Source organism: Gossypium hirsutum, chromosome D01, assembly GCF_007990345.1.
Source record: "Gossypium hirsutum isolate 1008001.06 chromosome D01, Gossypium_hirsutum_v2.1, whole genome shotgun sequence".
In the NCBI taxonomy this organism is placed as follows: Eukaryota; Viridiplantae; Streptophyta; class Magnoliopsida; order Malvales; family Malvaceae; genus Gossypium; species Gossypium hirsutum.
The window spans coordinates 60361559-60375816 of NC_053437.1; the positions used below are offsets into that span (position 1 = coordinate 60361559).

The 14258-nt window shown below is 38.5% G+C and overlaps 1 protein-coding gene across 1 annotated transcript; it reads right to left on the reverse strand.

Annotated features, from left to right (window-relative positions):
- Positions 1–13: 13 nt before the first annotated feature.
- Positions 14–13927, reverse strand: LOC121203072 (acetyl-CoA carboxylase 1-like). Its single transcript, XM_041087542.1, is given in 33 exon segments — positions 14–532; positions 622–1961; positions 1964–2774; positions 2889–3065; positions 3575–3785; positions 3893–4245; positions 4337–4574; positions 4912–5252; positions 5333–5602; positions 5779–5901; positions 5996–6073; positions 6307–6483; positions 6588–6674; positions 6770–6880; positions 7893–8081; positions 8154–8345; positions 8465–8551; positions 8722–8826; positions 8963–9019; positions 9097–9171; positions 9242–9358; positions 9447–9571; positions 9696–9735; positions 9823–9873; positions 9992–10179; positions 10275–10368; positions 10777–10950; positions 11096–11191; positions 11283–11375; positions 11536–11697; positions 11781–11987; positions 12346–12721; positions 13888–13927. Coding segments are annotated over 32 exon segments (6801 nt in total). The 5' UTR covers position 12721; positions 13888–13927; the 3' UTR covers positions 14–475.
- Positions 13928–14258: the final 331 nt, after the last annotated feature.

Here is a 14258-nt window from a genome sequence, read left to right on the forward strand (position 1 = left end):
ACATTTCATGTGCTGAAGGATGAAAGTGGGAGCATTTACTAGCCAAATTTATTGTCTATGATACAAAATATCAAAGCCAAATCACCAACAATGCAGAACAAGCGAAGTGGCACAATACCCTCAACCCTAAATGAATTTGCATTCACAAGTAGGAATAATTGATACTTCCCTACACATTATTACAAAAATTAATAATATATGAGCAAAGTTTCATCACATCTGCAGCAAACACATCAAACTGAGACTGCCCAATGATTTCCTAGCGGCACAAAATCTAATACTCTTATCAACTACAACCTGCTAATTTTACACTTACAAAAGCTACCGGCTGCACCAAGGACTCTGCCACCTCCACTTCTCATGAAGCTACGTGAATTGTTACAGAAGATCCACACCAGGTGTGGCAGCAAGTTACCAAAATATTAATGCAAGTAGCAGAAGAATGAGAAAACCCAGGATCTTATAGGTAATTTAATCAACCGAGCACCTTACGAAGTTCATCAACCATTTGTTTTCTGCTTGATGGCTCCATCTGCATTAGATTAACACATTTATCAATAGGTTCTGAGAGACATAAACAAGAATGCTGTAAAAGTAAGAAAAGATAGTTGGATGGTTTACCTTGCTTAGAAGGGCAGCAAGGCCTTGAGGTAGAGTTTGTATATCTGAAGATGAATTGCCAATATTCATAAGCTGAAGTAATACCTTTTGGACCCGCAGCTCTTGTAGCTTCTCACTATAATTTCCCAGATCATCCTTCCATGAAAAGAAAGCTTCATCATTAACCCAAACATCTTCTCTTCCCTTTGCAACACTGGAATCCAAGAACCATTTCTTGATCAAGTCCATTGCAGATTTATGCGACAGTTGATCACCAGCAGCATCTTTTACAATTTTGACCAGAGAACTCTCAGCAATTCTCCGGCGCAATCTTCTATAGAAGAAAGATCGTGAGCGATCCCAGTCAACCACTTCTTTTATTACCCCTTTCGCTGCCATCCTCAGAGAAGTATCATGAAGCTCGGCGAATTTAGTGGCTATCTGGGTGTATACTGGTAAAAGCTGTTTCTCACGTGATCTTATTTGCTGCTGCAGAGAATCCATCTGTGCATGGGCTCCATTGCTCTTTGCTTCCTGAAGTTTTGCCTTCATGTTTATAAGCTGTTGGTCAAGCCTGCCCATGCACTCCAGTAGCTCCTTTGTCCTAAACTTGATTTCAATCATTCCTTCTGGCTCAAGTACATTACCCTTAGCAGTGCGTTCAGCATACATTTCAATATGATCTGAATTGATCCGGCTGTCCACAACAACCCATGCCCCACCACGGAGCTCACCCATCATGGGAATGTACACAAAGACAGGTTGTTTGTATGTTCTAAGATTCTCAACAATGGTTGATCCAGCTTGAAGGATGCCCTCAAAAAGATCCCTTTGCCCACCAGAAAAGCCTCTCCAATTGGCAAGAATGAAAAGTGGAAGCTCTTCCCTATTGAAATCCATTATTGCCTGAGCTGTCTTTGTAGCAGAATCTGGAAACCATACCTGTCCAGCTTGAGGGACAACTCTCTCATGGGAATCAAGTTGTCCTGGATCGGCAGGGATAACCTGCATCACCGTCTGTGTCTCAACTGCAACTATTCCTACAGGGATTCCTCCAAGCTTTGCCCTTCCTGTCACAACTGTTCTAGCCCAACCTTCAAGCGTCTCCACAAAGTTATCCCTGTCAAAAATACCTCCCTTCCAGTTGCCACTACTATCTAAAGCACCAGAAATTGCGGCCCGAGGATCACACGAATTTTCAGGTAAGTACTCCACAAGCCTTTCTGGAGGATCTGATGGATTTAAAATGGGAAGTGGACCACCTATATGAGGAGGAATGCAACTTAGCCAGTTCAATATGGCTGACACCCCTTCAAGATCATCCGAAACGGTGAGATGGACAACACCATTTGTTGCCATGATTTAGGTCCACCAAGTTGCATGTGGGAGCTGTACACCTCACGACCTAGAAGTTTGTTCAATGCTGAGAAACCAGTCAAAATAATGGGTTGATCGAGTCTCTGTATGCACCGCATGCCAAGACGAGCAAGATAAGCACCAATTCCCACAGTTCTACCAGTCACATATGTTAGGGTAAAGGTTTCCTTGTATGCCCGAGAGTATGCACCAGCAATGGCCCCACTACCAGTTAAGTTCTCAACTCCCAAACCATCCTCTTTCCCAACAATGGTATCTATCACCCATCTGCTCTCTCCACTGGCCAGCTTCATCTCATGTGCAATGACTGATGATCCAATCTTAGTATAATCCTCAGGAGTTAAGTAGACATACTGAAAACCACGCTCAGGGCTGGATTCATTAGACCAACCAACTTTAAAACAGGCTTTGACTTCTTCAGCTACCCCAATACGGGCACCAGAGTTAGCAGCCAAATAAATTAAAGGCAGTTTCTTACTGCAGGCAAGATCAGTTACAGCAAGGAAGAATGCATCCTCTCTTGGGCCAAAAGAACCAGCTTTGAAGGTCACATCATTCACAACTACTAATATTGTTCTTCCAGAAGGGAACTCAGGAGTGAACATTTCCATGCACCAGGCTACCATGCCAACATCATTGAGTCCAGGCTGGCGCTCAATTGGAACAAGGGGGGTGCCCCAGTTACCCTTTTGGTCAGCAAATACAAGCTCCATAACCTTAGGAAGAAGTTTATCTTTGGGTCTTTTAATACCTGGGAACTGGGATGCCCATGACTGTTGCAAGGCAGTCTCGAATGCCTACAAGTAATACCACAGTCAGTAATATAGCTTTCATCTGCTATGGATTCAGAGCATAAAAAAGGAAAAGAACAAGCAGCCAATATCACTGTATGCCCGTAGGACTGTGCTTACCAATGGAAAGTCATAGCAATAAGTAGTATTGTTTTTCCTTGCCAATAGACGTTTACGGTCAAGAACACCCAAAGCCTGATATTGAGCGTTAACTGGTACACCATGCAGAGGACCCCTTACAGAAAGAGAATGGTATACGACTCTGTGTTTGCTAGTATCTTCTAGTTCTCGGTATATCTGAAAGTACAACACAGCAATATTATTTTCTATGGCCTATATTCATTCATGAGAACTCCATTTTCATTGAGCTTGAGATTTAGAGTGGTTCTAGTTGGATAGTGATGTATGGTTCTCATACCATACAGCTAGATATCTTTCAGCAACACAAATGCATTTCTGCTAACTGATCTAAGGAAAAAGGTAATATATGGATTTTTTTTTAATTGAAACCACGTATCTCAATATGTAAATAAATCCGAAAGAGCACTACATAAGGGAAAAAAGGGAGGGAAAAAGAAAAGAAAAATCAAAAGAGATGCAACACTTATGGTCTATTGTTCCTCACAATTTAACCATTTTTTGGCTGTCATTAAGATTTGTAAGCTATGGTGTATGATGTCTCTGCAAACCAAAAAAGTTGCTAGTGGGAGAAAACTTTTCCCTCTCTCTCTTCCATATATAAGCAGTATAGCTAGATCCCATAGGAGAATTCTTGAAGCACTACTATTAACCTAATAAAAACTTACATGTAAAGTGAATGTCTGGCCTGTCACATTCTTCACTACAATTCTCCAAGCACCATTTGCTTGTCCAGATGATGCCATCCAGAGCTTTACTTCCCACTCACAAACACCTAACTTATGCATTCTTACACCAACAAATGCATGAAGTTCCTGAGCCAGTTCTTCTAAGATTGACTCTACTCCAGCTTCTTGTCCAGCATCTAGGTCAACTCTCCTGGTGAAATATCTCAAATGTAAGAAGATATATAAAATGCTCACCGACCATGCAGAAGGAAGAGGAGGGAAAAAAAAGAACAAGAAAATTATTATTGGCTTAATTACTTGGGATAAGGCACAAGATCGTTTATCTGTTGTTCTCGTAAGATGCAAAGATACATATGTGCATGGTCAGATTTTAGAGTTGCATTGTGCATGTTAATCTCCAACTCCTCCATTGCACCCATTAAGGACCTCAAGATGCTCCTTGAAGTAAAAGACATAGCTGACTGACTACGCATCATGTCAACATCAAGTCCCCGATATGCTGTAAGCCCATCATCTGAAGTAGGCTGCCTGACAAGTGTTCTGAGGAACATCCTCTGAATTGGTACTGGCTTGTCCATAACAGTGTATAAATGCCACTGACGGTCACGTGACGGTGTATACTGTATATTCTGGTAACCTTTAAGCTTATCCTGGATTAAGATTTAATAACTATCAGATTAAAGGTGCATATTAATATTTTCTTTGAAGGAAAATGAATGAGCAGAAGTTCAAATAGCAAACCAATTCAAGGTATATGGATAGAGGAGGTTCTAGATGGCGTAAAAGAGGTTCTTCCTCGTAATAGAGCTTTTCAGTTGACCAATGAAACGAGTGCCTCATAGGTGTTCGCCCTTCATCTCTCTGAATGATACAGCTAATGACTCTAACACCTGCAGATCGTAGACTTGACCCTACCTCTTTATCTTTAAGTATTTTTGCTAACTTATTGATTCTCTCTTGAGCTTGATCCTCATCACCACTGCAAGTAGTAAATATAGCTGATGATTAAGAAAATCAATGATTTATGATTCTGTCCCTACATTCAGTTAGAAACATAGTGTCTTTAGCAAACATGATGAAAAAAGAGAGGACCAATCCAATGTAGGACTTTTAATAGTTTGAATTTATATACAACCAAACTTTATCTCATCTTGGTATTATCAGATTTGAATTAAACATAAATGCATTTGACTTTGACTTTAGAGTTCATCAAGTTGCATAATTTCTTGTACTATAAATGACAATGAAAGCTTTCACAAGAAGCAATGTTAGTTCAGCTACAAATTTCAAAACAAGCAAAAGTTAAGAAGACATACCTATCCTGAAGTAGACTCATCTGATTGTTGATGCCCACCAGTGCTATATGCATCATGTTTCCAAAGGTAGTTGGTTCTAGGGATCCATTTGAAGTTTCTTCATGAAGGTTAGGAGTTGTTTCCCTCAGTGTTGCACTGATAATTGCAGGCAAAAATTGGAGAGATTTAATTATAACCATGGCTCCCCATTTCCTCTCTCTGTGTTTCTCAACTAATGGTTCATCAGACATTTGATCTTCAGATACATTCTTGCTCTCAATATGCTCTTCCAAGAATTCCCAGGAAGCAATAAGACCAGATCTATGCCACTGCATCCGGACACTTCCCTTTACAAGATAAGGCTGATGACAAATACAACCAGTTAGGATGCGATAATCCCAAACTAGCATAAGAAAAAATAGTAAGAGTTGAGACCTATCACCTGGTATAGCCTCCGAACATAAGTCTCTACAACCCGCCTCTGAAGGGTGTGATCACTATGATCAAACAGACCTACAAGAGCATCTTCAACAGCTAAAGGAGCACCTACAAGAGCCTCCATTCTTTCATTAATGGCACTTTTTCTCTTGGGAGTGTCCATAGTTTCACCATCCTCAGTAAACATTTCTAATTCAGAAAGGCTTCTAGCAATGCTGGAGCGAAGTTCGCTTAATTTGGTTTGCTCTAGTAATTGACTTGCCTTCAGTGCCAACTGCATGCAAATTAAAAAAATCAGCCTCCCTATGAAACAATCAAATATCTTCTACAAGGAAGAATTAAGAGAATTTTGGAAAACCAAAACGACGAATACAAAGAACACAATATTAAAAAACTCATTATCGTAAACTTAGTATATGCTAAGATGAGTAACTTAGTTCATTGACGAACCTCAGAATAACTTGTATGGTTTAGTGCAGAGAATCGAATTAGCTGATCTCTATATGCAGCAGGGTTAGGATAAACAAGTTGTTCCAAGAGTCTGAAAATCAGTTTATTTTTACTCTTGACACCCTGCAAGCCAAAAGAAATTGCATAGCATGATTATGGAATAATGTATATTAGGAAAAATAAACATTAAAAAAAAAACAATGTTACAAGTCAATACCTGATGAGATAGTACGATGTCCACAACCTTCAAAAGATCTTTCTTATACTGAAGTCGAAGACGTTCGATCACATCAGCCTGTGATATTGCATTGAAAAGACTTGTTTAAACTTGCAAACAAAATAATACACACTCAAAAGCTTGAAGACTGTAACTGGACTTTGCAGATATGATCTTGAAGATTTATGAATCTGAATTGATGTCTTGATACTTCAGAATAGTCTTGTCAATACAAAAAATAATGACAAAGTCATCTGTGGTAATGTTATTAACAATATGATGACCATAATTTCCTTTGAGACAAAAGTTACCTGGATGTTGTCACTGAATAACTCTTCAACAGATAGATACTCTTCAAAAAGGGACCGCACAATAACACGGGCATGGCTCTCTCTTCCACCCTCATAAGACTTCACGAGGCTCATCAATGGCTCAATAAGCCTTTCTAGGGATCCTCTTTCTTTCTCGGGACAGGTGGATAAATGGAGCTGCAATCAAAGTAGGTGCCCAATGTGTTAAAACTTTCCAGAGAATAAAAATAGATGCAAAAAAGTGGGCTTCAAACTGAGGAGTGTGGGATAAGGGAACTCACTTCTAGGACTCCTTTCAATAATTTGGCAGGAAAGTCAACATTCATGGAGCAAGAAATAGCTTCAAACCCTTTATACTTTGATTCAAGCTGATAGAATTAAAGAAGTAAAATCAGATCAAAAGATAAAGGTCTAAAGCAACTACCCAGAGAAAAAAACCAGAGATAAAATCACGCATATATACCTCATTTTTAAGATTTTTGGGAAGCCTGGCTGCTAGAACAGACATGCATTCTTGCCATTGGAGGAAAGGCAACTCAGGACTGTCAAGACAATTTAGGAGGCTTTGAACTACCTGTAACACATGTCAAACCAATTAATGTCACAAATCAAAATCCAAAAGTTAAGTTCCAAATCAAAATTCATTATTTTCAGCAAAAGTTCTTCAAAGTTTAAAAAGTAACTCTAAACATGAGTTATATGTAGATATTATAGCATCGCAATTATTGGGATATATTTATTTCCATTTCTGACTTAAAAGTTTCATGTTGTTAAGCATCCAACCTAAAACCAACTGACAGTAGGAATAGGGGCTCAACTTTAAAATAATACCACGGGAAGTGGAATACTTATTAGTCGTAGAGTAACATCACTTAACACTACCACACAAGTAGCTCACAATGTCTACACATGGACAATCTCACATGGGGTCACCAACCTCACATGGAGTCAAGTAGGAAGAACAATATAACCTAAAACCAATTGGCAGTAGGTTTAATATAAAACCACATAGAATCCAATACTTAATGAGGGATAACAACACCACTTAGCAAATGTAATTCATTATAATATAAGAACTAGCAAAAACTTAAAAGAGTGGAAAGTTAATTTTAATTGGTGTTATCCTGCATCTACTAAGTATTGGGTGTGATCCAATATTCAAGTTGGGTCCCACCACTTCTGACATATTAGTTTTAAATAGAATGCTTAATCTGGTAACAGAACCAAGGTGTGTTTTGTTGTTCCTGCCTAACACCATGTGAGGTTGCTGACCCCCAGGGAGGTTGCCTACATATAGGCCTTTGAGAGCTACGTGTGAGGGGGAGTGTTCGTAGTGTTATCCCAAATCAGTTGACTATTGAGTTTCCAGAAGTCTTATATTCATGTTAGAAACCCTACACCCATTTACAATTGAGCTTAGGTTGGATGCTTAACAACTTAAACCATGCACCCATTGTTTAAGAGATATTTAATTAAGAGAACTTGATAAGTTGACAAAGACAAAAACTACTGAAGAAGATATTTGCTGATTTCTTGTGCAATTTAATCCCTATGACCATATTACTATGGGATAGAGAAACACTTACTTCATCAATATTATGCTCATAACCAGCAAGGATCATGCGGGCTGCATTTATACTGGCAGCACATCTCTGATGCACTTTGCCAGAAATAGCAGTGGGAGGCCCTAGTACAGGGAAGCTCCCATGGAATGGTTCAGCTTTCCTAACAGCTGAAGGATCATCCAGATCAAGCCTAGCAATGAGCTCACCAGCCTGCAAGATCAATGACACTTAACTTCCACAAAAATATAACCTTTATATTTCCCATATAGAAATGTAGTTTACCTGCAAGGCTTGACCTTCAGAAATTTTGATTTGAATAATTCCTGAAGCAGGTGAAAGAAGAGGCATACACATTTTCATGACCTCAACCTCTGCATATGGTGTGTCAGCATCTATACGACTACCATCAGAAACCAAAAACCTCAGCAGTTTGCATGGTGTTTCTGCCACTAATTTTGAAGGGTCATGATCATTCTGCGCAATGAAAATTAACATAAATACCATCACACCTTAATTTTGTGGTTAAAAGGAAAAGGGAGCTTTTCCCTTGAGTTGGAGTAAAGCAGCATAAGAAAGAAAGGAATAAGTGGCACCTGCAGCAAGCAAGTCCTTCCATCAATTAGAAGGCGAGTACCAGCAGCTTCTTCCTCAGCATAAATAACATGACTGTTCCCGTCCAACTGTAATAAATTTAAACTAAGCATTAGAAGAGCCAGAAAAGAGAATTTGTTATAATAATCCCAAGGCCATTAATATGAGGTTTTAGAAAAATAAAAGGGAATTAAACAACATAGGCAAAAGTAAAACATGCAAAATAATCGTTCTGAACATTCAAGGGAGAAATTCTTGCCTGCATCAATAGACCACCATCTCTTAATGTATGTATCTCTGCTTCAATCTCTGATTGATTCATCTTCAACCTATAACTTCCTTGTCCCCCCCTAACCATGTCAATCTGGGTACATTTTTTTTTTCAAAATGTTAACTATGATGTGTTCAGTAACATGATAGCTAAAGTCTCTATAAGTCCTTGACAATTAGAAAAGAAACCCTTAAAATGGTGGTAAAGTGACATTATCATAAATTCATACCGTGTATTTGCTTCCTTCAATGTTCAAGGACACTTGAGAATGCACAAGTGATATGTGCTGCAATCAAGACCAACAGGCATCAGTATGTTAACAAAGACCCACATAACAAAAGCAACTAAGGTTTAGCACTGTACCTTGGGAGGGATTTGACCCTTTTCTAGATAACCAATATAATCCGAAACCATAGCTGCACTGCTCGCTGATGCTTTCTGCAATGTACAAAGCGTAAAACAAGGATTCTATGAACAGAAAAATCAATTCTAATGCATGAGAACTTACATAGAGAGCTCCTCCAACAACTGAGAGATACCAAGGAGGCCTTTCTGCTCTAACTCGCATAGCAATTCTACTGTCCAACCAACCTGTGTGGATTTTATTTTCTCTGTAATCTGAAGCCTGTAAAGCATTTAAGCAGGTAAAAATTAGTGTTCCTGAAGCCATAAATTTCTATAAAGAAAAAAGGTTATTCAAGTGATAAACCTACATGTAAAAGGTCAATTGTATAATCAACATTAGTACGAATTTCTCCACGGATTTGAATTTCTTTCAACCCAAGAACCATATTTGCTATAGCTAGAGCTCTGGATTCACCAAAGGCAAAGACATGTCCTGAGGTAAGATTAGACTACTATCAGAAATAATGATTTTTATAACAAATAATGTATATGCACAGAGGATTTCTTGTCTAAGAACATTCATTAAAAAAGCAGAAATTTATCAGTGTAATACTTACCAAACTGAGAATCTGAAAATTCATGAATGCCTCCTCCTGACTGCAAATCAATTATTTTTGTCAGCATTGTTGCTGTAAGTTCAAGGGTCAATCAACCAATAATTTGGCCAAAAACTAAAAGATTTACCTTCACAGAGAAGTAAGCCCACACATTTGGCTTGCTTTTAAAACTCAACTCCTGCACAAATTCATGTACGTTAATACAAACTTAAGAAAAGAAAAGAAAAGGCAGTGAAAGAAAAAAAAAGAGAAGAAATATTTGAAGTACAATTTTTCTCAAACCTAGTTAGTCTAACCTGCACTTTTCCACTCGTAGGTTTAAACCCATCATCTGGATCCTCACTTGTAACACGCACAGCTACACAATGACCTTTAGGCCTCGTTGACTCTGCCTTGTCAAAATCAAAACTAGTGGCGACAACAGATGTTTTCCTCCATGCATCATAACCCGCACCATGTTCCATTCCATAGAATCGACGTATTTCTAATCAAATCAGGCATACAAACACACACATCATTTACAGATTTAGATGAACTGCTAAAAACTGTTTGGAGAAATAATGGATGTTGACATCATACCAGGAATTTGCCAGAGAGGGATACCCATCCCAACTGCAACTTGGGCAGCTGGCAGATTAACTTCAGCAATCCACTCAGTGACGGGGTGCTCCACCTGTTGGAGTTAATTTTTAAACATTTAAATTTTAAATAATATGATGAACAACAAACTGTTCGCCTTGTAAAATCACATTTTTTTCATTCCTTCTGTTAGGTTCACACCAAAACAAGGCGAAAACCCACCAAACAAGTCATAGAAATGTCATATCACCAAATACTTTTTGGTCATAAAGCTGAATGCTTTTCCAAATGGTCCAATTAGCCAAGACTGCTAAGTGCTAACTACCAGTTAGCATTGTAATTTACATCCGTTTTAAACGCATATAAAATTAATATATGGCACAACTGCACTAAATGAATAAAGCAAACTGAAATAGTACAAATATGATTGCAATTGCATGAATGTGACAGCTTAATCCATATGCCATGTTCCAGAAGTGAGGAGAGAACCATTATATCACACCTGTAACCGAGGGTTGAGCTCTAGAAAGTAGTACTCGCCAGTTTCCATACTGTACAGGTATTCAACAGTAGCTGCTCCAACATAATTAACAGATTTAGCTAATCTTCTAGCTGCTTGCTCTAGCTTTTTCACAGTCTCCGACGGAGCTACAGTGATTGGGCCCTCCTCAATAATCTATTTCAGATGAAGGACCATGATGTCAGATCTTGAAGGGAATATATATATGCAACAGATGCATAAAACTTTTTGGGATGCAGGCCCCATTTGTTCCAGAAAATTAGCATTCAAAAAATAGCCTCTAAAATAGAAACAAAAATACCTTCTGGTGACGCCTCTGAACACTACAGTCCCGACTATGCAAAGCTGCGACATTCCCATACTGATCACAGAGTAACTGGACTTCTAAATGGCGACTCTAATAAGAGAAAGAATACGCCAAATGGTTTGTCAGAAAAGATCTAAACTCCTGCTAATTCATTGAAATCGATTGTAGCAGATAATCTCACCTGAGAAGCAACTTTCATTATAAATATAGGTGAACCTGGAACTTCACCTTGCACTTGTTTGAATAGTGCTCTAACTTCATCATCATTATGAACCTAGAAAGTCAAACCAATTCAAGTTATATGAAAAGTATTTAAATCAATCTCACTTCTAGCAAAATATGCACAGTAACTTTAAAGGGGGTTAACTTAATGCATTTAATGAATTAAATTTGCCATGGACAGAACATCAAAATATTTCATGAATGAAGCAAACCTTTCTTATGCCTTTACCACCGCCACCCCAAGAGGCCTTGATCATTGCAGGATAGCCAACAACTTGAGAACTTGCAATTGCTTCCTCTGTTGTATAAACACATGCTTTACTATATATTTCATCTGGAATTGAAACTAGGCAACTGTCTGCTGGAATTTTCACCTGGAAAACAGAAAGGTAGCATTGTGTATGAGAAACTGCCGTGGAAAAGGGCAATTTTTAACCTTCAGGCAACAGAGAATTACATGAGAGCCACTCCACGGAAGGGTGGGCACATCTGCTGCTTGAGCAATCAATGATGAACCAATCTTATCGCCCAATGCTGCCATAGATACGGATGGTGGCCCAAGAAAAACTATTCCCTTTGCATTCAGTGCGTCTGGGAGCTCAGGGTTTTCTGATGCATGACCCCAGCCAGGCCAAACAGCATCAACATGTGTTATCTCAGCCATCTGAGTCAGCACATAATATAATTTGTCAAAAATATAGAATTGCAGCATGTTTTATATGATTAAACACACTATGTGGGGAACTAGCTTAAGTTGGCCATAAGTAGCAAGCACAAGAACACAATCTCATTCTATTTATCAATTTTCTTTTCATGCCCTAGGACTCTACAGTAATGCTTAAAGCTACAAGCCTCCTGAAAACCTATGTGTCAGAACCATCTGGGGCAAAATTATTATTTAGAACAAGGATATCCCAACTGTAGTGAGATTCCTTTGTACTTAACACAAATGCTTCTTGAAAGGGCAATTCATCTACAAAAGAGCAAGTTTGAAGCCAGAAAAAAGAGTCTACTAAACACACCTCTACGATAAGCTGCACATTGGCATAGTTATTATTATTTGTCCCACCAGGAACTTCAACAAATTGATCAGCAATTCTAATATGCTCTGCATTGATTCTCATGTCCTCGGGAGTGGCCATGGCCACCAACAAGATCGCCTTTTCCGTGCCAAATGTCTCATAAGCCCAAGTCCTAATACTACGTATAAATTTGACAGCTGCCATTCCATTGTTTGCAATTAATATACTATGAATTGGCTTCTTCCCTCCAAGTGCATAGCAGAATTCATCTACTTCACTTATTGTAGCAGGGCTCCTGATCGGCAACACCCCGTTCATGTATCCATTGTTTCCACGCCCAACACCAGCCATAGCTGACCTTTGGGCCTCTAACATGCTGCATATTCAGAAATCAAACAACCAACAAGGATGAGGACTCAAATATCAACCAATAATAAAGTTAAATGTTACTCTCTCATTTTGTTCAAACAAATTCAAGTGGGAATCTTTGAAAAAGAGTAGCCTGATTCTGAATTGAGACTTTGAGAACTGAAGTGTTTCGTTGAACGTGTAAATAACTCAATAGTTTTATCAAGCAACACCATGGATGATGGAACCGAGCCCCAACCAAAGAGAAATCTGATAGGACTAGCAGCACAAACACCCCATGAATGTACTAAAGCTCTGTTTGGTGCACATAACAGAATTTGACGTAATTAAGACCTTTAATTATTTGCTTTCACTCGTAGCTATAGTGAACACGGTATCAAAAGAATCATACTTTAGGACTAAAAATAATAGTTTATCCATTAGTTAATGAATTCAAGTGCCTATAACCAAACACAGCCTAGAATTAAAGTTTCCCAGATGAAGGATCACATTAACATTTCATTTCAACAAGAGCACAAATTTACAAAAAAAAAAGCACTCATTAAAAACCCTCAAAAAGTTGAAAATTATTGTTTTCAAATCCACACCAAACTGAAACCTTAATCAACAAAATTACAAACCCACCCTCAAAAAAAGGAAAAACTTTTCCCAACTAGAATGTCACTTCATGGCTTCAAAAAAAAAACCCAATTCAGTAAACAACCCAAGAAAAGAAAATGAGAAACCTTACCTGAGAGAAAAGAAGGAACTTCAATCCAGGAAGGTTGGGGAGCAAAACAAAGTGTTTCAAATTGGTATATGGGTTTGAAGTATTTATACTTTTTAAATTTATCTTTGGCGAAAAGAAAGGAAAGGGACAAAGAGAATCAAAAAGACGAAACAAAATGTGTGTTTTGAATTCACAACATGCAAAGCAATGATAAAAAAAAAGAATTATAAACAAGAGCAGTTAAGTGTTCGAAGAGAGTTAGATTTGGGGGTAGCGGAAGGAAGGTGAGTTCTTTAAAGAGCCTTTAACGGCCCTTTTAATGACACCCAGCACGTGGTACCTGCCCCTGCCACAACCCCCCAAACCATCTCTTTCTCTCTCTCAATCTCCTCCCTTTTTTTTATGTAATTATGGTCATTTTAGATAGACTGTTGTAGTTGCCATCTACCCCCTTACTGGTTTACCTTTCCACTGCTACAATTCTTTGGCTTTTGGAATGGTTGCCCCCCACTTTTTTAGACTCTCACTTGGCTATAAGACAAAAGAATGTAGAGATGGTTGAAAGGATCTGTCACCTATATTTTGCATTACTCACAGATTGGAAGTGGCCCGCCCTGCCTTGACTATTCGTTGGGAATTTGGTGGTGTTGTTCGACCAACCCTTCTTGTATCTTACTTGTTTTATTTGGAATATTTGATGAGCTCCCATTTATTCCTGTACGTACAGAATACAAAATTTCTCTCAATTTCATTTTCTTATTTTAAAAACTTTTTAACACTCAACTAACCACCGGCTGCCTACAGAATACAAAATTATAGACTATATGAAGAAACT